The following is a 23060-nucleotide window of genomic DNA, read 5'->3' as shown; positions in this document are numbered from 1 at the left end:
ACTGTGCCAATCATCTTTGTATATTGAAGCACATCTCTGATTATTTCCTTAAGATAAAGCCCAAGAGTGAAATTACTGAGTCAAAATAAATAAACATTTTTATTTACCAGAGATTATTTTTAAAGTGTTATACATAGATGGTTTGCAGACTTTTTAAAGACATTTCAGACTTATGCCTTTATCTCAGCCTTTTCCTAGTTGTGGATTCCTGATGCTGGAAGGAAACCTAAGAGATCATGAAACCCAACTGCTGGTTCTACGGATGAGGAGACTGAGGCCCAGAGAGAAGTGAAGTGACTTGACCAAGGTCACGTGCCTAGTTAACAGTGGGAAGGAGAACCCGTGTTCCTGTTGACTCTCATCCCTGCTGGGCCATCCCTGGGTGTGTCCAAACGCACTCAAATTTTCTGACTCTTGGTGGAACCGGTGACCAACAACCAGACCTCCGTAGTTCTCTTTTCTGTAGGTAAACATAAGGGTTTGCTTCTTTTGTCTCAGACATTGTTGCTCGGAGCTAAAAGCACTTTTCAGTAAGTTTAAAATAATCGGTTAGACACAACTAACAGAATTAGTTGACTAAACCCCTGGACAAATCAAATCAATGTTCCTTTATGAGCTATTGCTTCCCAATCAGAAAAATCATAATTCCATCGCCCCCTGGGCAGTCTTCTGACAGGGACCTTGTAGAAATTAAGTAGTGACTGCAAATAAATCTGCAGAAGCCTTGAAGAGAAATGTCATTTAAGGAGAAGGCATTTGGATGAGAACAAAGGGCACATTTTCTATTAAGTGGTCTGTCCTATCCCAAGAAAGTTCATTTCCTTGCCTGCATGATCTCTAGACAAGGAAAAATCCCAGACTTAGCATGGGTAAGGAAGAAGAGGGCGACGGAAAGGAAGGGAGAGAATTGTTAGACTTCTTGGCTGGAGATCAGAAACAAATCGTTCTCGAGCCTGGCATTGTCGGGGGCCAGCGTCAGGAGCAGCCCAAGAAGGCGGACGAGGAACATTACCATTCTGATTTGGCTCCACAAACCGTTACTCAACAGAAACTGGTGCGTAAGCAGGATCCTGGAGGATGCAAGAGAAATATAAACAATCAATGGGTGTGGACCTGTGGTTGCCTATAGAAGCTTTGCCAGCCCCGAGATTGCAGGCGGACATTTTGACTTATTGAATTTCCAGACATTCTTGCAAGATTTGGACGATGACAAAGGGAAGCTAAAACAAAACTACTGTCTGGGATTTAGAAAAGCATTGACCTCTGACCTCAAACTGGAGCCTCTAATCAGAGCCCTCACCCTTACTCAGGTCAACAAGCATCCTAGCTCTGCAATATGGAAATGACTTACTTTATTTGCCTATAAAAACATCTGTCAGCACCTGCACCAACTTGAAACTTGAGGCAGGCAAAATGAGGAAGGGCTCATACTTGTAAAAGTGCTTCCTATTTTTATGAGTTGAACCTTTTTACCCTTTGAAGGAACAGAACAACTGGAGAAAGACGTTAGAGAATCTTCAGGAGCAGATGAAAGGAGCTAAGAATTAAACAGATGGCAATAATCTCCCAATTGCAATTTATCGCCATCATCATTGCATTATTGTGCAGAGGAAGAAGCAAGGACGTGGGCAGGAGGATTGGCACTGCTCGCGGTCGAGCAGCAACAAAGAAGTGATAGCCCCAAAGTTTTAAGAAAGGAGAGAATGAGAAGGGAGCATCTGAAGTGGGTGCAACTTCATACGAGCGTAGATCTAAATGAGAATCTATACTTTAAAAGCTGACCCTCGGGGCCGGCCCGGTGGCTCAGGTGGTTAGAGCTCCGTGCTCCTAACTCCGAAGGCTGCCGGTTCGATTCCCACATGGGCCAGTGGGCTCTCAACCACAAGGGTGCAGGTTCGATTCCTCGACTCCCACAAGGGATGGTGGGCTGTGCCCCCTGCAACTAGCAACGGCAAGTGGACCTGGAGCTGAGCTGAGCCTTCCACAACTAAGACTGAAAGGACAACAACTTGAAGCTAAATGGCACCCTCCACAACTAAGATTGACACACTGTTCCCCAATAAAGTCCTGTTCCCCTGCCCCAGTGAAATCTTAAAAAAAAAAAAAAAGCTGACCCTCTAGTTTCTTAATTGTATTGTGTGCTATTACATGAAAAGGCAGCTCTGGGCTCTATACATGCAAATAAAACTCTTTATTTTAATAAATCAGCTTTGATCTTGGTTTTTAAGGTCAACATTAATCATACTTTACTGAGATGATTTAACTGTCCCTGTTAAGCCTACCAACATATCTAGTTCCTTGTTGATGCCTCCAATTCCATTGTTGGAGTTCCATTCATTCCCTTGAACTTGATGGTAAATCAATTGTATATCACATGCCAGTTTCAGTCAACTGACAGCCGCTTCACTGTGTTTAAAATGACAGTGAGGTGGGAAACGACTCCCCTTCCCCCTGCCAGCTGATGAGCAAGAAAGGGCAGCGTGGCGATGTCTGTGGGCTAAGGCAACACGCATGCAGTACCCATACCTCCGGGAAAGGCACCTCGTTAAGCTTGGATACCATCAGCACCCCAGTGTGAATCCACGTCAGATCACTTCCAATCAGACCACAGCTGGTTTTGATACATATATCTCTTATATTTTTTGAAGCAAAACTCAGGATATATGGTGCAAGCAAGGATTTTTTTTCTTTCTGATTTTGTGAATTAAATTATGTACAAGGTCTTACAAGGATATAAAAATAACATTTAATGAATCACAACATATTGAAATTTATGGTGACTATTACATCAAAGGTGGAAAAAAAGTGCAAGGCATGTGTCCCCCAAGACGAAGTCCACAGCATGGGAAGGTCAGGTCTGAGTGGGAACCCTGGGCTGGCAGGGACCATCAGAGGGCCCTGGTGTGTGAGGTGGTTTCCTCAGCGGGGACGAAGAATAATGAAAAGGGAAGTGAGAAGTCGCCGACATACTTCACTTATTCCACAATTTTGCTTTTTAAAGAATCTTCTCCTGCAGGAGTCTGCTCTGGGGGTTTTCCTGGGGAGAATTTCAAAATTCTAGACAGCATGTGAGGGCGATTATTAAATACCTACAATGTCATCATAGCTTCCCCAGGAGTTACCAACCTTGGATGGATGGCTACTCTTTTTCGACAAGGTCGTAAGCCCACACGTGTTAAGGCATTCTATACTGAGGTCAAATCAACCTTTTCGAAATATTTTTAACGATTTGCAAAGTTTGGTTTGAGATGAAATTCTTACGCCAAATCTACAAGGAGAATTTATGAAATACTTTAAGCACTGAGTTGTAATAAAAGACCTTTAAGTAGGTCTAAACTCTTCCGCAAGAAAAGAAAAGCATCCTCCAAGATGACCCCCCTTCTCAACCACTCCTCAGCCCAGGTCTCTCCATGCTTTTAAGACTTTCTTGCCTGGAATGCCCTTTCTCCTTTTTGTACACATCTCTTTTATAATAATTATATTCTACTGTAATTTGCATTTCTCTTTTGTCTCTCTATTAAACTGGGAGAACCTCAAAAGCAGAGAGTGTGAACATTTAATTCTGTCCACAAATATTTTATGAACAACTAGGCAGTGCTAGTCGCTGTGCTAGGAAGCAGAGATACAACAGAAAACAAGGCAGACAGGACCCCTGACTGCATGAGCTCCTATTCTGAGGGATCTTTCTAACCCCAGTGCCGGGCACATGGGAGGCATGCAATCAAGACTGAAAGAATAAATGGAGCCCCTGCCAGGAATTTGAAATTTAGTCGCTCTGGTTAATACAGCAACACACAGGGAAAAGGCAATATAAAACCCCTACAGAAATAGAAAATCTTAAGTCATCTGCATTGTGGTTGTATCCCGAGTCATTTCGGCATCACTAATAGCAGTTATTCAAAGCAACTGTCCAAGGGGCAGGAGACTACCCTCCTAGAACCCCAAAGAAAGTAGATTATGTAAAAAGTGTTCAATGTGAAATAATATTAATTTCAATTAAAGAAATTATTACCTAAACATCTGTATAAATGTAAAGTATGACTACCGACTTCTTACGGTGCTACTTGAATTCACTGTGTCTAGAACACAGTGAACACTTACTGGATATCAAGGGAAAAGAAGGCTTTGTAGCCAGAAAAACACTGTGCACTAATAATTTAACATAGGGTGGAAATGACAATGAAGTAGTGTATCCCAAAATATTTTCCCATAGAACATGGTCCAGTGAGTTGTTCTTGAAAAGAGTACAAAGGGTCTGGAAAATACATCATACAGAAGCCTTCTTGGAGCTTTACAAAGCACAACATCATATTAATGCCTCTGAAAAGTTCTGCAGGAAGGAATATGTTTAACTTTCTTCATCATCATTTCCCATACTTATTTAAACCATGAATTCTTCTCTCAGGGAATAGCTATTAAGTTAGTTTAGGAAAATCTGCTTTAAAGTTCATTTTACAATACTGCTCACTGATACATACCAACCAGTGGTGATCTGGCAAACCAAGACAGTCACAGAATACAGCGTCAAGCGATAAAAAATACAGTTCTTAGGAAAGTATCTGTAAACGAAACTTGCTGCCCAAACAGTAATCTTGGTACCAATCTGCGTTTTGTTTCTAAATGAAGTCACCACCTAACCACTAGATGGCAATGTGATTCCATTTATGTTAAAACCATACCAACCAGCGTATTCATAGTTTAAACGGTATTTGAGTTTTCTTAAGAATGCATATGTGCACTTATTTGTTCCTTCAGTCATTCCTTCAAACACTTACTAGGAACTTTTAACTTCTGAGTGTTCTGATGGACGTTGAAGACAAGAAAAGGACTGACAGAGCTCACTGTCAAAAATTATAATTTTTGGATTCCTAGGAAACGGTAAGATGTCCCACCAATTTTACACGTTTTTAAAAATAAAAGCAAATTGGGGCGGCCGGATGGCTCAGCTGGTTAGAGCGCGAGCTCTCAACAACAAGGTTGACGGTTCGATTCCCACATGGGATGGTGGGCTACACCCCCTGCAACTAAAGATTGAAAATGGTGACTGGACTTGGAGCTGAGCTGCACCCTCCACAACTAGACTGAAGGACAACGACGTGACTTGGAGCTGATGGGCCCTGGAGGAACACACTAGTCCCCAACAAAATTTGTAAAAATTAATTTTAAAATGTTTTTAAATTAAAGAAAAAGAACTATGACTAAATATTCACATTGATTGCATCACTCAGAGAAGACATGCCTGTCCTTGTCCTGGGGAGCATCTGGAGCAGGCTCAGATCAGAGCCTGGAGGTGAGGGAGAGGTGAAGGCGAACATCCAGACTGTCTCTGAGTTTTAGGCCACAGAACCTAGAGCTTTAGTGCCAGAAGAGAGCTTGAAGATCAATATGTACAGCACCCTCTACTGAGAAACAGGCACAGAGATGTTGGGTGGCTTGCCAAGTGACAAGAGGTTAGTTGAGACAGGGCTAGAACTTGAACCCAAGTCTTCCAATGCACTGCTGTTCTTCCCAATATTTTATCATCAACTTGGGAATTTAAAATAGATCCAACTCTAAACTCTTTTCCTTTCCAAATTTTTTATCCCTGCTGGTTCCCATCCTTAGACAAGATGTCGTGTGTGTGTGTGTGTGTGTGTGTGTGTGTTGTTGGATTCCACGGGAAACAGACTCTGAGGCATAGATTTGCATAGGAGGCTTACAGGAGGTGTATTGGAGACTGCTCTCAGGAACAGCACCTCAAAGGAACTAAGGGAGGCAGGACTGCGCAGAAAGAGACGTTGAAGCCTCAGCGAATCCTACATAGCGCTCTGGAGCTGAGATGGTTCTTCAGAGTTCTCCTAGATCAAGGCTAGGTGGCAGGACCTTTGGACTTTCCACACTGAAAACTCACTGGATGCAGGGGCTATAACCATAGGAAAGGTAGCTCTCTTCAGTTAAGAGCAAAAATCAGGGTCCCACTCCTTTCTGGAGACTCTAGAGGAGAATCGTTCCTGTGTGTTTTCCAGCTTCTAGAGTCTGACCACGTTCCTTGCTTATAGCCACCTTCTCCATCTTAAATGCCAGCAATGTCGCGTATCTTTGACCTTTCTTCTGTTCTCACATCTCTTTTTCTGACCTCAGCAGGGAAAGGTCTCTCCTTTGAGGGACTATGAGTAGTTAGGGCCCACCTGCACGATCCAGGCTTCTTTCTCCATCTCTACATCCTTAACCTCACATGCACAAAGTCCCTTTTGCCATGGAAATAACATTCACAGGTTCCAGGGATCAGGAGGTAGGCATCTTTGTGGGGCCATTATTCTGCCTACCATAATCGGAATTAAATGTTTTTGGCAAGAATACTTCATATTCTGAAAGTCAAAAAAAAAGAATACTTCATATGTTCTTAGCAGCATTATTCACAGTACCCAGAAAGAGGAAACGACCCAAATGTCCAGCAACTGATGAATGGATACAGTGTTGTATATCCATACAATAGGCTATTGTTCAGCCATAAAATGGAATGAAGTACTGATTCATGCTATACCATAGATGAACCTTGAAAACATTACGCTAAGTGAAAGAAGCTGGACACATACGTATGATTCCATTTATGTGAAATGTCCAGAGTAGGCAAACATAAAGTAGATTAATAGTTTCCAGGGGCTGAGGAGGGGGAAATGAGCAGTGGCCGCTAATGGTATGGGATTTCTTTTTGAATTGATAAAAATGTCCCAAAATTGATTGTGGTGATGTTACACAACTATGTGAATAAGCAAAACTCATTAAATTGTACACTTTAAAGAGGCGAATTTTATGGCATGTGAATAATATCTTAACAACATTGTTTAAAAATGCCTTACAGATGATGCTGTATTCTTCACTTTATATCACACCAGGAGGCACTTTATATCTGGTTGTCCTTAGTTATGAGAAATGCTAAGGTTGAACTCTGGGTTAAGGTGGTGGCAACTGATGGAAACTGTATTTTTAACAAGTGCTTCAGAAAAGTTATCTACCTTACAGGAATAATACTACCTTATAAGGATGTTATGAGGATGAAATTATAAATATGATAGGTGGAAAAAGCCCCCCCCCCCCAGGAAGATGTTCACATCCTGATCCCTGGAATCTATAAATGTGTTACCTTACATAGTAAAAGGAACTTTGCAGATGTGATTAAATTTAAGGGTCTAAAGATGGGGAAATTACTTTGTATTATCTGAGTGGAATCTCAGAAGCTTGAAATTCTGACTCAGGAAAAGTTTTAAATGGTAGTTCTGTTAAACAATGAAGTATTTTCATTCAGCAACATTAGAACATTTACCAATATTGATTGTTCCTACAAGGAAATGCAACTCAGCTTTCTCCCATTCCGCAGACCTACTCCTCTTCTACCATTGCTACCAAGCTAATGGCACCCAGTTGTCAAAACAAAAAGGAGTCAGCCTGGATGACTAGGCCTTCTCTTATTTTCATTCTTCACCAGATCCAACTGATTTTATCTCCTAAATATTCCTTCAAATTTACTCTCATCTTCTCCATGCCACTCAGGACCTCATCAGTTTTTGCCTGGACCATTCATTCCTCAAATATTTACTGAATATTTGCCTCTTATGGGCCAGGCATGATTCTTGGAGTGTGGAGTCTAGTCAAGGGGTGGGGGATAAGGACACAGAAAGCAAGGAGGCAATTTAGGAGGCTATTACGATAATCCAGGTGAGCTGTTGGTAGTTTAGACACAGGGTGATGGATGGCACAGAGAAGGTGAGATGGCACTGATCTAAGGTAAGAGAGAAAGAGGACTCGATGGTGACTCCGAGGATTTTGACTTGAGCCACTGGAAGGATGCCAGTAGGTGAGATGTGGAAATAGTGTTGGGGGAAGAGATCAGGACTGCAGTTTTGGACATGTGTGACTTTAATTTTAGACATATTAATGTAGGCAATTGGAGATATATATATATATATATATATATATATATAATATATATATATATATATTATATATATATAAAAATGTATACACATTTTAAGAAAGGAAAACTGTATTATAATTGTAATACTCAACATGTACCGATAACAAGATGAATACAAGTCACGTCTGACTTCTGCAATTACAAGAGGTGCTCAAAGTGGTTACCATCAGCTTAATTTTTATAGTTTTTTCCTTTCTTAAAAGGAAAAGTTACCCTCTGTATATATGCAGTTGGATATATAAGCTTGGAAAGATTCAGGCGAAAGATTTGGACTGGAGATACATTTGGGAACTACATATCTAGCATTTAAAACGAGAAGACTGGATAAGATACTCAAGGGAATGTGTATAGACAGGACCAAAAAGTGGGCTCTGGGGCACTCCCAACATTAAGAGGTAAGGGAAAAGAGATACAACTAGCAAAGGAGTCTGAAGAACAGTCAGTAAAATAGGAGGAAATCAAGGGAGTGTGGTGTCCTGGAAGCCACGTGAAGAAAGTGTTTCCAGGAGGAAGGAGCAATCAATTGATCAAATGTTGAAGGTGGTCAATTAAGTTTACAGTATTAGACACAGTAACATGGATGTCATTGCTGACCTTGAAACAGGCCTAGAAAACGAAGGGTTAAGGGAGAATAAGAGAAAATTAAATAGAATGATCTTGAATTTTGCAGTCAAGGTGGGGAGGGGCTCCAACCTTGTAGGTAGTAGCTGGAGAGATCAAATGAGGGCTTTTTGTGGTGGGAGGAGAAATAACAATGTTTGTGTGATTGGAGGAACAACTCAATAAAAAGTGGGGAAACTGTATAGGAGACACAATTGCTGGAATGATGTCCTCGGGCAAGTGGTCTAAGGAAAAAGTAGAAAGATTGTTCTTCCATAAGCTCAGGGACACTTCTATTTACAGTAACAGGAAGGGAAGGCAGAATATGTGGATACAGATGCTGGTAGGTAGGGAGAGGTGGTAGTGGGGGAAAACTCTTGATTGCATCATTTTTCTAGGTGCAGAAGCAAGCTGAGTGAGGATGGGGGAGGAGGTGTTGCAGGTTAGAGGAGCTGTGAAATATTCATCTAGGACAGTTAGTGGACAAAGGATACACAGTGTTTGTGGAGCAGCAGTATGGGCCCACTCAATATTCTGAGTCATGATGGAGGCAGAGGGAGGTATGTCAGTATGACTGTGTGTTTTCCTGCAGGCCTGTTCAGCTGCAGATTTGGATTTGACCACAGTTGTAGATTTTATCAGTATGATGAATTCCCTTGCCCAGAGCTGGACAAGGGAGTAGTCGTACCTGTTTCGAATGTCTCCATTGACAAACATTTCGGTTTACGACCGCTGTAATTTTTTGGATCTATGGTATCATTAGATAGTAAAATTCATGCTAAATTTGCCGTTTTAGGGGTTGACTTTAAAGGTCTGGAAAGGATTAATCAATTTTGCATTACTTTCTAAGGGGAAACTGCACCTCAGTTTTCAACAGTGTCAGAACTCGAAAGGTCCTCCAGAACGGATTAAGTTAGAAAACCAAGGTACCACTAATTTAAATAGAAGTTAAGCAGAGCCAAGAAGGAAACATCAAGTGAGGAACAGTGAAATGGTGGTTGGAACAAAAGATTCTAGGTGGAACGGAAGGGATTGCATTGCTAGAGTTGGTGTTCTAGGAGAGAAGAGAACGGTCAGAATAGGATGAATGAAACAGAGGGCAGGGAAGGTTTGTGGTCACTGGTAATACCAAAAAAATAACAGAAGTGCTTAACAAATCAAGACAATAACTATCTTGACAATAGCCGTTAACTATCAAGACAATAACTTTACCCCCGCAAAATTAGCATTTTTCTCAATATTGAGCATCTACTTTGTCCTAGATGGGAGTAAAACCACAGTAACCTCCACACATCCAGATCACGGGTGGAAAGAAAAGCAAATTCACGTATGCAAGAGATCAGCATTTAGGTAAACTCAGCAGGTTGCATTTAGGTAATCTCAGCAGGTTGCAGCATCAATATTTAATTGAACCCATTGTTTCATCATACAAAAATACAGGAATACATTCTCTTGAAAAAATTCCAACGCAAAGCAAAATGCCCCTCTGCCCTTCACTCCCCCTCACCCGATCTCACGTGTCACAGAGGGTGAAAAAAAGGAGACCCGGCGGAGATTCACAGACGGACACCCAGATTCAGGGAAAGGGGACCGCAAACTCGGGATCCGGTAGAGGGCGCCATGGCCTCCCGGACATCGTCCTCCGAGGAGGTTCATCCTGCCTCCCGCGCCCTGGTTTTTAAAATGGAACCCTGCCCCGCCCCCCGCCCTGGGGCCGCCGGGAAAAGGGCTCCGCCCCACCCCCACGACCGGAAGCGTCCAGGCCGGCCAAGCGAAGGTTCCCGCAGAGGGAGTCGGCTCCCCCTGCCCCTTTCTCTTCTGTTTTCGTCCCTGCCAACCCTTCTTCTCCAGCCACTCGGAGGAGCCCCGAAAGACACGGTTGAAGCTGCCATTCTCCTCCCGGGGAATCTCCGACTGTCCGCGCCTCCGCCTGCCCCGCCCCCGGAAGTGACGGCAACCACTGGATTGTGCTGGTGTCCCGTCGGGCCTCGCGGCGGCGGCGGCGGGAAGATGGCGGCGGCGGGATCCCTGGAACGGAGCTTTATAGAGCTCAGCGGTCCGGAGCGCGAAAGGCCGAGGCACTTTCGGGAATTTACAGTTTGTGGCGTTGGTACGGAAGCAGCCAAAGAGGGCACGATCCGATCCTTCCTCTCAGGCTCCTCCCATGAGTCCCTAAATCTCTGATCCCCAGTTCATCCTTTTAAGTCCACATGTCTATAGCCCCGACATCTGAGCCTCCTTAGTGTCCCATTTCTTCTTTCTCTTCTTCCCCTTCTCTTCGTATGGATTATCAGTCTGTCATCCTCTGCTTTCTCGGCGCCCTCAGTCCCTGTCATCCCCAGAGAACCACGTGTGCAGGCTGACCGCTCTCCTTTTGCAGGGACTTCAAATGCCTTGACCGGAACCGTCAAATACAGTGAGAGCGCTGGAGGCTTCTACTATCTGGAAAGTGGCAAGTTGTTCTCTGTCACCAGAAACAGGTTCATTCACTGGTAAGTGCTGTGTTCGCCAAACCCCACTGCAAAGTCGAGTTGGTGTCTGAATTTTCGTGGCTATTTATAAAGGCTGTTCTGCTGTTCTCCGAAGCAGTAATTGACAGGAAGAGAAAGACTGTTTTCTAATTGTATCTGAATCAGGAGAAGATTAAGGAGACCAGAGTTCTAAAAAGGGTACCCTCCCAGGGCAGCACTAAAAGCAGCAGAAATGTAGCTTAGGGGATAGAGGCCCAAAGATCAGTTTTAAACATCAGTCCATTGTGTTTTTATACAGTGTTTTCCCGAAAATAAGACCGGGTCTTAAATTAAGTTTTGCTCCAGAAGACGCTTTAGGGCTTATGTTCAGGGGATGTCCTGAAAAATCATGCTAGGGCTTATTTTCCCGTTAGGTCTTATTTTCGGGAAAATACAGTAGTGCTTTACAACTTCATTCTGCAAACGTGTGAGCTTTTACACATCAGGCACTGTGCTAGGTATGCTAGGGATTAAGTGATGAACAAAAACCACCACCATTTTCATCATGCAAGATGTAGCAGTGTTAGCTGTGGACTCACCTTTCATTGGGCTGTTTAAAGAAGGGAAAAGACGTTAAACTAATGACACAATAAAAGTATAACAATACAAATGTTTCATACTTGCCTCAGAAGAATAGTGTAGAGGCTATGAGAGGCTAATGGGAGGACCACATTTTATTGGTGGAGCTGAGAAGGCCTTTAAAGGAGGTCATATTTAACCTGAGATCTGAATGGTTAGCGAGGCAGGGGATTGGGGGAGAGAGCAGCTCGGCAAGTGGGATCAACATGTGCCAAGTCCATGAGGTGGAAAGAACGTGGCAGGTTTGAGGATCTGACTGAAGGTCTGTGGCTTAAGTGCAATGGGCGAAACAGAAAATAATGTGAGAGATGCTGAGATCGGGAGGGAGGCAGAACTCATTATGAAGGACCCTCAGGTCCTTTTTAAGGATTTTGGATTTTATTCTTAGTACGTTAAACAATTATTGAAGGGTTTTAAATGGTTACTAACATGATCAGAATTGTGTTTTTTAAAAATCGGCTACTTTGTGGAAAGTGGATTTGGGTTAAATATATGTAACACAAAAGAACAATTTGCCTTTATGATGGCCCAAGTAAGAGTTACTCATTGTGAGAATGGCTAGGAAAAGAGAAATGGGTGGATTCCACAAACATTGAGAAGGTAGATTCACTAGGACTTGGTGATCAGTTGAATATGGAGTGGGGGTGATAAGGGAAAAGGAGGGAGCAAGGATAACTCTTTGGTTTCTAGTGTGACTAACCAGATGTATAGGGCAGAGGGGTGGCCATTTACTGAGATATAGAAGACGGGTTTTGAGAGATTTGAATAATTCTTTTAGACGTACTAAATGTGAAGTATTTGCAGCAGCCCTTTGGCAATGTTAAGTAAGTGTTGAAATTTTAAGGTCTGAGGCACAGAAGAAAGACCTATGTTAAAGATACGAATCTCATTTCCTTAAGAGAGATTTTTGAGTTCTTAGTATGTTACAGTCAATGTGTAGAGACTGGGGATATGGCAGGGAACAAAGCAGACAAAATCCCTGCTTTCGTGGAGGGAGACAAGCAATAAACAATAATAACCAAAACAAGTAAATGCAGTTTGTCAGGTGACAAGTGGAATAGAGAACAGGGAAGCAAGGTAAGAGGGAAGGGGAATGCCTGTGGGAGTTAATATTTTATATAGGGTAGTCAGGCAAGACCCAGTGATATGGTGACATTTGAGCAGAGGAGTAAGGATATTTGAGTGATGAGGATTTCAGGTAGAGCCTTCTAAGAAAAAAAAAAGTACAAAGAACCTTAAGACAGGAGCTTGTGTGTTGTTTTCAAAGAATGACAAGGGTACACGAGTCTGTAGATGAGTGAACAAAGGGTAGAATAATAAGAAAGGTAGCCAAGGACCAGGTCAGGGCTTTGTCGGTTATTTTAAGGCCATGACTTTTACTCTTAGTGAGATGGAAAGAAGCCATTTGAGAGTTTGAAGTGAAGGAATGGCATAATCTAAGTTGTGTTTTTAAAGGATTGCTGTGACTATGGGTTGAGAACAGAGTGTAGTGAGAAAAGGGTGGGAGTAGGGAGACCATTTAAGAAGTTGGTGCCACACTCCAGAGAAGAGATGATGGTGGCTTAGACCAAGGTGGCATTGGTAGAAGCAGTAAGAAATGTTCTGATTGTGGACATGTTTTGAAGGTGGATTTGTTAGAATTTACCATTGCATCAAATGTGGGGTATACAGAAAAATAAGAGTCATGGGTGACCTCCAGATTTCTCTATTGAGCAACTGGAAGTTATAGAGATGCCATTACTGAACTGGAAAAGAGTGTGTGTGAAGTAGGTATTTTTGTTTCTGTTTTTCAGGTTTGCTGGGTCCAAGAATTCTATTTTGGACAGGTTTTGATTGAGATCCCTGTTAGATACCCAAGTGGAAGTGTTGAGGCAAAGGTCAGGAGTTCAGTGGAGACGTTGGGCCGAAGATACAGATTTGGGAATTGTTGGCATTGGATGGCATATAAAGCTGTTATACTGAACGAAGTCATGTAGAGAATGAGTATAAATCAGGGTTTGGAGGGATTGCACTTGAAGGCAGATAAGTCTTTGTTTTGGGGGCTTCCTGTACATTGTAGTGTGTGGAGCGGCATCCCTGGCGTCTACCCCCTACATACCAATAGTGCACACACGGGCACGTGCACGGGCACGTGCACGTGCACACAGTCGGTTGTGACAAGCAAAAGTCCAGATATTGCTATATGTCCTCGGGAGTGGGGCAGAATCGCCCCCAGTTGAGAACCTGTGTCGATGAGGGAAGAGGCCTGAGGACTGAACCCTGGGGAACTCCAATATTTAGGCAGAAGAGGAACCAGTAAAGGAGACCGAGAAGGAGTAGCTAGTAAGGTAAGAGTTGAACAAAAAGAGAGCGGTGTCCCAGAAGCTAAGGGAGATCTTTCAGGGAGAAGGAGGCTGAAAAACTGCTAAATGCTACGTTCAAGTCAGAGAAATGAAAATTGATCTTGCACCGTGGAGATCACTGGTGACCTTGTCAGCAGCTGCTCCCGTAGTGGTGCAAAAGCCCAAGGGGAGTGGGTTCAGGGGTGGAGGGGGGACTGTGAGTGTAGAACAACTCTCTCAAGGAGCATTGCTATAAGGCAAACAGCAAAATGGTAGCAGGCAGGCAATGGAGGGTATAGGGGAAATACAGTATGTTTATATGCTGTCACGGGGAACCAATAGACGAGAGGAATTGAAGAAACTGAGAAAGTGAGGCATTAGAAAACACATGGATATTGAAATCATTCACAGTTATGGCAGGAGATGTGAGAGTGAGCCAGGAGCTAAAATCTGTAAGGAATGAGAAAGATCTAGAGATACCTGCAGTGAAGAGGGTGGCAGGTGGTATCTGACTGCATGAGCTTCAGAGCTGAGTGGTTTGAGCCGGGAGGGCAGAACAATGGCCTAGAAAGGCAATGGGAAGCAAGCAGGCTGTCTGTGCCCTACCCTGAGGCCCCAGTACAAGGAGAATGGTAAGACAGTACCACCATTAGAGAGGGGTCTGAGGGATAATGTTCTCTGGGAAGATCTAGAACCCAACTTTAACCATAAGGCAGGAAGGTGAAGTGATTGTTCAGAGATGATGATGGTGAAGGTCCAGAAAATTGTGCTGATGATGCCACACCATTAGTTAGTTACCAGAAGCAAAGTAACACTAGAGAATCATCAGAGCTCCAGGGGTGCTCCAATGTTTTGCGAGTAGATAAGATGTGCTTTGAGAGAATATGTACAGTGAGCAGAGAAGATGACCCAGGATCGAGGTTTGAGAACTAGCATGTAGGGGTCACGTCAAGGAGAAGAAGAGGAAATGCCCAGAGATATGGGTGTAAAACCAGGAGAGGGTCGTATGGAAGTCAAGAGAAGAGACTTTTAAGGTCAGCGTGGTCAAGAATGTGGATTGCTGCGAAGAGGCCAAGTAAGAGAAGGAACGAAGAAGAGTCCTTTGGAATTGGTCTGGTGAACTTGGTAAGAAAAGGGTACGAGAGAGGTGAGGAAATAGAGCTTGGCCATGGAGGGGATTGGAGAAAACATGATAGCTGGATGTGGGCCAGAATGGGGTGATGGAAAGGGATAGGCCTGGGAAGAGCATATTTGAATGTTGATGGAAGGCTCTGCAAGAAAGAGATGGATGCAGGAGAACTATACTTGAGAAAGTCAGAGATTGGCCTTTACTTGCCGGCAGGAGACCTGCTCTTTGGAGAAGGATGTGGGTAATATGGTAGATGAGGTGGTGGGAAGTTAGGGCCTTCCCAGCTTGGTGCTTTCTGTGGTTCCAGAGCTACCCCATGGCAGAGTTGCACCTGAAGAAGAGTCTGCCCTGCATTCTGGCAGGAAGAAGTAACAGAAGTAATGGAAGGGGAGATACCCATGTTTATTAAGGTCACTAGTTTGAGACTGCAGTTAGGTTTGTGGAGGCCACATTCCACCACAAGTAATGGGGATATGTGGGGTGAATTTTCATTATAGTGGAGTTTAGTTGCATTGAATATTGTTCTAAATAAATGGACTATCAAGTTTGGAAATGCAGCCACTTAACAAAGTCATAAAATAAGATTTGAATTTTATATTATGCTGAGTTTTGTAAATCTATATAACGCGGTGGTTTGGAATGTAAAAATTGGTCTGAATATGTTTATTCAAAATTTTCAAATTGGGAGAGTTCACCTGGAAAGTATTTCCATATAAGAGGTCGGACAGTTAAGTTTGTGAACTCATCCTAGAAAAAGTGCTACATACTCATTGCTCAATATCACTGTGGTCACCTTCGAAGTACTCCCGTTGGGATGCTGTGCACCGGCACCAGCGCCTAATCCACCCTTCAAAGCAATTCTTGAACTCTTTTTCTGGAATGGCCATCAGAGCTGTCGTATTTGATGACCCTTGATGTCCTGAATCTCATCAAAATGTTTTCCCCGCAGCCACTGTGGAAATCAGTGTGGAGGTATCTCAAAAATCTGGAAATGGAACTACCTTATGACCCAGCATTTCCACTCTTAGGTATCTGTCTAGAGAAATCCAAGACGCTAATTTGAAAAAAATATGTGCACCCCTATGTTTATTGCAGTGCTATTCACAATAGCCAAGACTTAGAAACAACTGAAATGCTCATCGGTAGATGACTGGATTAAGAAACTGTGGTACATTTATACAATGGAGTATTATTCAACCATAAAGAAGAAGGAAATCTTACCATTTGCAACGATATGGATGGACCTAGAGAACATTATGCTAAGTGAAATAAGTCAGACGGAGAAACACAAATACTTATATGATTTCACTTATATGTGGAATCTAAAGAACTGAATAAATAAGCAAAGTAATCAGAAATAGTCTCAGAGATATAGAGAAGAACTGATGATTGCTAGATGGGAAGGGGGTAGGGATGAGGGAGAAGGGGAGGGGATTAGAAAGCACAAATTGGTAGCACAATATATATATATATTTTTTAACAGGACTTTATTGGGGAACAGTGTGTACTTCCAGGACTTTTTCTTTTCCAAGTCAAGTTGTTCTTTCAATCTTTGTTGTGGAGGGTGCTGTTCAGCTTCAAGTTGTTGTCCTTTCAGTCTTAGTTGTGGAGGGCGCAGCTCAGCTCCAGGTCCACTTGCCGTTGCTAGTTGCAGGGGGCACAGCCCACCATTCCTTACGGGAGTCAAACCGGCAACCTTGTGGTTGAGAGGATGCGCTCCAACCAACTGAGCCATCCAGGAGCTCAGCAGCAGCTTAGCTCAAGGTGCCGTGTTCAATCTTAGTTGCAGGGGGCGGAGCCCATCATCCCTTGCGGGACTGGAGGAATTGAACCGGCAACCTTGTGGTTGAGAGCCCACTGGCCCATGTGGGAATCCAACCAGCAGCCTTCGGAGTTAGGAGCATGGAGCTCTAACCACCTGAGCCACCGGGCCGGCCCGGTAGCACAATATTGCCACGGGGATACGAAAGACAGTTTGGGGAATAGAATCAATAATGTTGTAAAGATTTTGTAGGGTGTCACATGGGCACATGTTTTATTAGGGAGACCACTTCATGGAGGGTGTAGATGCCTGACCACTGCACTGTACACCTGAAGCTGAATAATGTTGTATGTCAACTATAATTTAACGTATACATAGCCATGGGATATGGAATACAGCATAGGGAATAGACTCAATGGAATTGTAATAGCTATATACGATGTCAGAGGGGCAATAGATTGGGGCAGGGGGGTTATCACTTTGTGAGAGGTGTACGTTGTTTTGTGCACCTGAAACTAATAAAAATAAATAAAACTGTCTTCCCCCTTTCAATATTTCCTTTATCTTCTGGTAAAGAAAGAAATCATTCGGGGCCAGATCAGGTGAATAGGGAGGGTGTTCCAATACAGTAACTTGTTTACTAGCTAAAAACTCCCTCACAGGCAGTGCCATGTGAGCTGGTACATTATTGTGATGCAAGAGCCATGAATTGTTGGCAAAAAGTTCAGGTCGTCTAACTTTTTCACGCGGCCTTTTCAGCATTTCCAAATAGTAAACTTGGTTAACTATTTGTCCAATTGGTACAAATTCATAATGAATAATCCCTCTGAAATCAAAAAAGGTGAGCAACATCATCGCAACAGGTTCGCAAACTTAATTGTCAGACTTCGTATTTCAGTGCAACAATCAGTAAGAAAATCATAAACATTTAAACAAATGGTTTTTTGTTTTTTCACAGGAAGACCTCTGGAGATACACTGGAGCTGGTGGAAGAGTCACTGGATATAAATCTGTTGAATAATGCAGTTCGCCTCAGATTTCAAAATTGCAGCCTCTTACCTGGAGGGGTTCATGTCTGTGAGACTCACAATCATGTGATAATCTTGATATTAACCAATCAAACAGTGCACAGGTTGATTTTACCGCACCCTTCCCGGATGTATAGGAGTGTAAGTTGGCTAAGTGCGTTATTTCCCAGATTCCTCTGGCTCTCACACGTGAGTGCTGGAGGAGTAGCCTTTGGAATTGAAGGAGATTTGGAGTCCTGGTTAGCCCTAACCATGCACACGTTAACAGATACTATTTAAATGACCAGGCATGTTGTAAGTTGAAGAAATGGTTTTCATTAAAAAGAATAGCTTTCTGTTTAAGCTAAACAATTTTTACTTTAAAAGCTTTGGTAGCAGTTGAGAGGAACTGCAAAATTCAGTTTATTAACAGATTTTTCTTTTTAATTCCTTCACAGGATTTGGTAGCTGAAAGTCAGATGCAATCAGTATTCACTGACATTGGAAAAGTTGATTTCAGCGATCCTTGCAACTATCAGTTAATTCCAGCCGTCCCTGGACTCCCCCCTAATTGTACCACCTCGGCAGCCTGGCTTAGCAGTGATGGGGAGGCCCTGTTTGCTCTACCATCTGCTGCTGGGGGAGTCTTCGTTCTTAAACTACCTCCTTACGACATTCCTGGTAAGAATGGGAACTGAGCGTGGATTTAACTTCAAACAAGGAAGGTTGGCATTAAAACAAACCCTACAAGTCCAAACCCATCATCCAGCACGACTTGCTTCCCTGCCACCCCTGAAATGGTTATTCAGTGTTGCTTACCTAAGGCATCCCTAGTGCTTTACTGTTGTTTCCCAAGAGGGCAAGATTTTACACAGTGGATGAGGAACTATAGAGCTCGTTGGAATAGGGAAAAGCAGATAACTGTAAGGTAGTCTTTTCTGAGGCCTCAAGCAGAGATGAGATGACCAATTGCCTACCTTCAGGTTGAGGTACTGTAATTAAAACAAATTGACTGAAACCAGGAGCTTGGTTGTTCACCCTGCTCTAGGTCACCACTGTCTCTTGCCAGGATTATTATATTTGCTTCCTAAATATCTCCCCAGATATGTCTTTACCCCCTACACATAAACTTCTCAGGCAAACTGAAACACTTCAAACCTAAGCCAAATCATGTGAGTAAACTGCACAAAGCCCTCAAATGAGGGTGATTCTTCATCTCATCTGAATAAACCCAGAGTCCTTACGTTGGTGTACAGTGACCCCCTGCCGCCTCCCTCACCTCACCTCACCTCAGCTTCTCATCTCCCCCTCACCTTCCCTGCACCAGCCACTTGCCTACTTACAATTCCTAGAACATACCAGGCATACCTTCTTCAGGGCTTCTGTCTGGGATGGTCTTTCTCTAGCCACCAGCTTGGCTCCTTCGGGTCCTTTAGGTCTTGACTCAGTGTCCCCTTAGTAAGGCCTTTCCTGACCACCGTTTTCAAAATGGCACACACACCCCACCCTAATAGTCACTGTACCCTTTCCATGTTTTATTTTTCTCTTATTAGTCTTCTACTTAATTTGTTAACTGTCCTGCTTCTCCCACCTCCCAATGGAATGTAAGTTCCATGAGGACAGGAGTTTTTGTTTATTTTGTTACTGCTCCATCTCCAGCACCTAGCGCTGCTGGACACAGGAAAGGAACCCAGTGATTCTTCTGGAAAGAATGAAGTGTTTCTTCTGAGCAATATGAGTTACTACCTATAAATGGAAGAATTTTCCCCTTGGAATCTAAAAATGCTATTTTATTGATCCAGTAGTGATTCAAAATATTTTAGGTGTGATATACGTGGAAAGGTACATCTTAAGACTTGCTTAGATAGAAATGTAGAACCCTGTCACCTGTTACAAAGACCTTGATCATGATTGCATCCTTCTTACCTTTGGGTTTCGCTAAGTATCATCAGGAGGTTTATTGGATGTCATTGGTCTGTTTTCAATCTTATAGGGATGGTGTCAGTTGTGGAACTGAAACAGAGTTCAGTGATGCAACGATTGCTTATCGGCTGGATGCCAACAGCTATCAGGTGAGTGGTATCTGGCAGGTAAATCAAAAGGCCTAAGAATTTCATCTTTTTGCATGGGTCGGCACCTGTTAGTGCTTCCAGTCTTACTCCAAGGCAGATAAAGAGTATGCTGGAAAGGAGACGAATCGCACATCACATCCCGTCTGAGGAGAGCCATACTCCAGAGCCCACTTTGTTTGGGATTGGCCATCTTGACCGCAAAGAGTAGTTTACTGAGTATATATCCTCCCAATCTCCAGTTCAGCGCCCTGCCCTGACATACTGAATCAATTTTGTGTAATATTAGAAGTTTTTGATCATTATAACAGTATTCCATTGTTACGTACAACCTTTTAAAATTTATCAGAGTAATTGGTTGTAAGTCAAATAGAAAGTATAGTGATCTTACACCAACATATAAACACTTGCTTCTCCTGTTGATGAAGAGTGTACATTTATAATTTTATGTGTTAAATTGCAAACTCTAACAATCAGACGATTTGTAATAGTCAAACTCTCAAACTTGGCCTTATGTCTTTAGAGGTGATCAGGGGCCTTCAAACCGTCCGCTCAGCCTGGCGGTGCATTCTGTCGAGCACGATGCCTTCATCTTCGCTCTGTGCCAGGACCATAAACTCCGAATGTGGTCCTACAAGGTAAATGCTGCATTTATAATTACTGTAAGTTAAAACAGGATTGTGCCTTGTAATAGAGCTAAAGTAAATCTTGATGCTTCTCTTAGATTCTCAGATCACTTAGTTTGAAAATTATAGGCCATTTCCAGATTCAGACAGTTTCATTTGGCTTTATTTTTCATACATTTCTCCCCTAACTTTTTGTCATTTTATTTAGAAAACTATGAGTCCTATAGAAAATTTGAAATATTAGGTTGGTGCAAAAGTAATTACAGTTTAAAAGCTTAAAAATAATTGCAAAAACCACAATTACTTTTGTACCAACCTAATAATAGTATAAACTATATACCCTTCACTTAAGAAGAACAAATAGGTTTTTGAATGCAAGTTGGGGACTGGCCCGGTGGCTCAGGCAGTTGGAGCTCCATGCTCCTAACTCTGAAGGCTGCCATTTCGTATCCCACATGGGCCAGTGGGCTCTCAACCACAAGGTTGTCGGTTCAATTCCTCGAATCCCGCAAGGGATGGTAGGCTTCACCCCCTGCAACTAAGATTGAACACGGCACCTTGAGCTGAGCTGCCTCCCGGGTGGCTCAGTTGGAGCACAGGCTCTCAACTACAAGGTTGCCAGTTTGATTCCTCGAGTCCCGCAAGGGATGGTGGGGTGCGCCCCCTGTATCTAAGATTGAACACCGCACCTTGAGCTGAGCTGCTGCTGAGCTCCCGGATGGCTCAGTCGAATGGCTCAGTCGGTTGGAGCGTGTCCTCTCAATCACAAGGTTGCCGGTTCGACTCCCGCAAGGGATGGTGGGCTGTGCCACCTGCAACTAACAACGGCAACGACCTGGAGCTGGGCTGCGCCCTCCACAACTAAGACTGAAAGGACAATTTGAAGCTGAACAGCACCCTCCACAACTAAGATTGAAATAACAACAACTTGACTTGGAAAATAAAGTCCTGGAAGTACACACTGTTCCCCAATAAAGTCCTGTTAAAAAAAAAAAGAAATGCAAGTTGGTAAAATAATTTTTAAGATTCACAAACAAAACAACTCTTAATTTTATCTGTCAGACTAAGAGATAATTTCATCTTAGCCCTCAAAGAGAAACCTCTAGGGTCCTTCAGCAGATAAACTAGGTAGATTGCTAGGTATAATGGATGTGTGTCTTTTAAAAAGGGGGCAGATGTGCTTTCTAACCTAAATATTCTTTGATATCACTTATTAACTCTTGTCTTGGACAGGACCAAATGTGCCTGATGGTAGCTGACATGCTGGAGTATGTCCCTGTGAATAAAGACCTCCGGCTCACTGCTGGGACTGGACACAAATTACGTCTTGCCTATTCCCCTTCCATGGGACTCTACCTAGGGATATACATGCATGCCCCAAAACGAGGACAGGTATGAAACACATGACACATATCAAGTTACTCGACGTACTGATGTGGGGAAGTAGCTGCAGACTGATTGAATTAATTTCAGTTCTTCACACCAATCTAGGTGTCTCATGTGTTGTTTCCACTGAGATGGTGGGTTTTGTGCTCATCTGTGAATTAAAAGGTCTTGAGAAGTCAGGATGAAAGGGGGTAGAGAGTTGAAAGGAATATGAAAGGAAAAGTTAACCAAAATCAAACAAGAAAGCAAATTTAGAGGTCTATGAGAAAATGGAGTTATGAAAGGGATGTGTTAAGTGGTTGAGGAGAAGTTAATTTTTAGAAGTAATTTTGCTCATCATCCAAACACTAGGTGTTGTACGTAGATGAATATTTAGTATGTAATGTAATGGTATAATCATATACCAAACAGCCATTTGTTAGGTATTGTGTGTTTGGCACCGTGCCAGGCCCTTCATGTACATAATGGCAAAAGCTGGAACTGCTTATCTGAGCTCACGCTTTACATGTTATCCATTTAATCTTAACATTCCAGTGAGGTTTGTCCTCCTCGCTCTGCTGGAGCTCTGATTCCCCACGCTGGCTGCTGCTCCGCCTGGGAGCCCCCATTCTTGTTGGGTTCTGATACCCCACTGCAGCTTGCCCCTTCATACGGATGCGCTCCACACCCTATTTGGGCCCTGACGCTCTCCACTAGTCCAGCCCTGTGCAGTGAGCACCCTCCTCACCTACTTGGGCTCTCATCCCCAGTGCAGCCTGTCACTGTGTAGACACCCTCCTCGTCCTGCTGTAGTTTCCCACCACGCCAGGTGTTTGGTACATGTGGAAGCCCTGTCACCCTTCTCGTGCTCCTACAGCCTGAGCCAGGCCACTCCGAAATGTGGATAGTCTTCTTACCTCCTTGGGCTCATGATTCATCTATAACCCCCTCATTGGGCTTGATAATTTGCTAGAACAGCCAATAGAACTCTGTGAAACACTTAAACATTTACTGTTTTATTATATGATAAAGTATACAGATGAACAGCCACATGAAAGGGCACATAGGGCAAGGTCCAGAAAGGTACTGAGTGCAAGGGCTTCTGTCCCCAGGTGTTGGGGTGTGCCACCCTCCCGGC

At 43.2% G+C, this 23060-nt stretch overlaps 1 protein-coding gene across 1 annotated transcript in view; it reads left to right on the top strand.

Moving 5' to 3' along the window:
- Positions 1–10310: 10310 nt before the first annotated feature.
- The window catches only part of NUP160 (nucleoporin 160), a 42997-nt gene continuing 30247 nt past the window's right edge, over positions 10311–23060 (top strand). The window contains exons 1-7 of the mRNA XM_019743644.2: positions 10311–10664; positions 10935–11046; positions 17814–18024; positions 18321–18543; positions 19856–19934; positions 20455–20569; positions 21791–21949. Of these exons, the coding sequence (XP_019599203.1) occupies positions 10565–10664; positions 10935–11046; positions 17814–18024; positions 18321–18543; positions 19856–19934; positions 20455–20569; positions 21791–21949 (999 nt within the window). The 5' untranslated portion in view covers positions 10311–10564. The remainder of the gene's footprint in view (positions 10665–10934; positions 11047–17813; positions 18025–18320; positions 18544–19855; positions 19935–20454; positions 20570–21790; positions 21950–23060) is intronic.

The sequence above is a fragment of the Rhinolophus sinicus genome, linkage group LG06 (assembly GCF_036562045.2).
Source record: "Rhinolophus sinicus isolate RSC01 linkage group LG06, ASM3656204v1, whole genome shotgun sequence".
Taxonomy (NCBI): Eukaryota; Metazoa; Chordata; class Mammalia; order Chiroptera; family Rhinolophidae; genus Rhinolophus; species Rhinolophus sinicus.
Note: the sequence above shows the minus strand (reverse complement) of the source record. Positions and strands in the feature narration are given on the sequence as shown.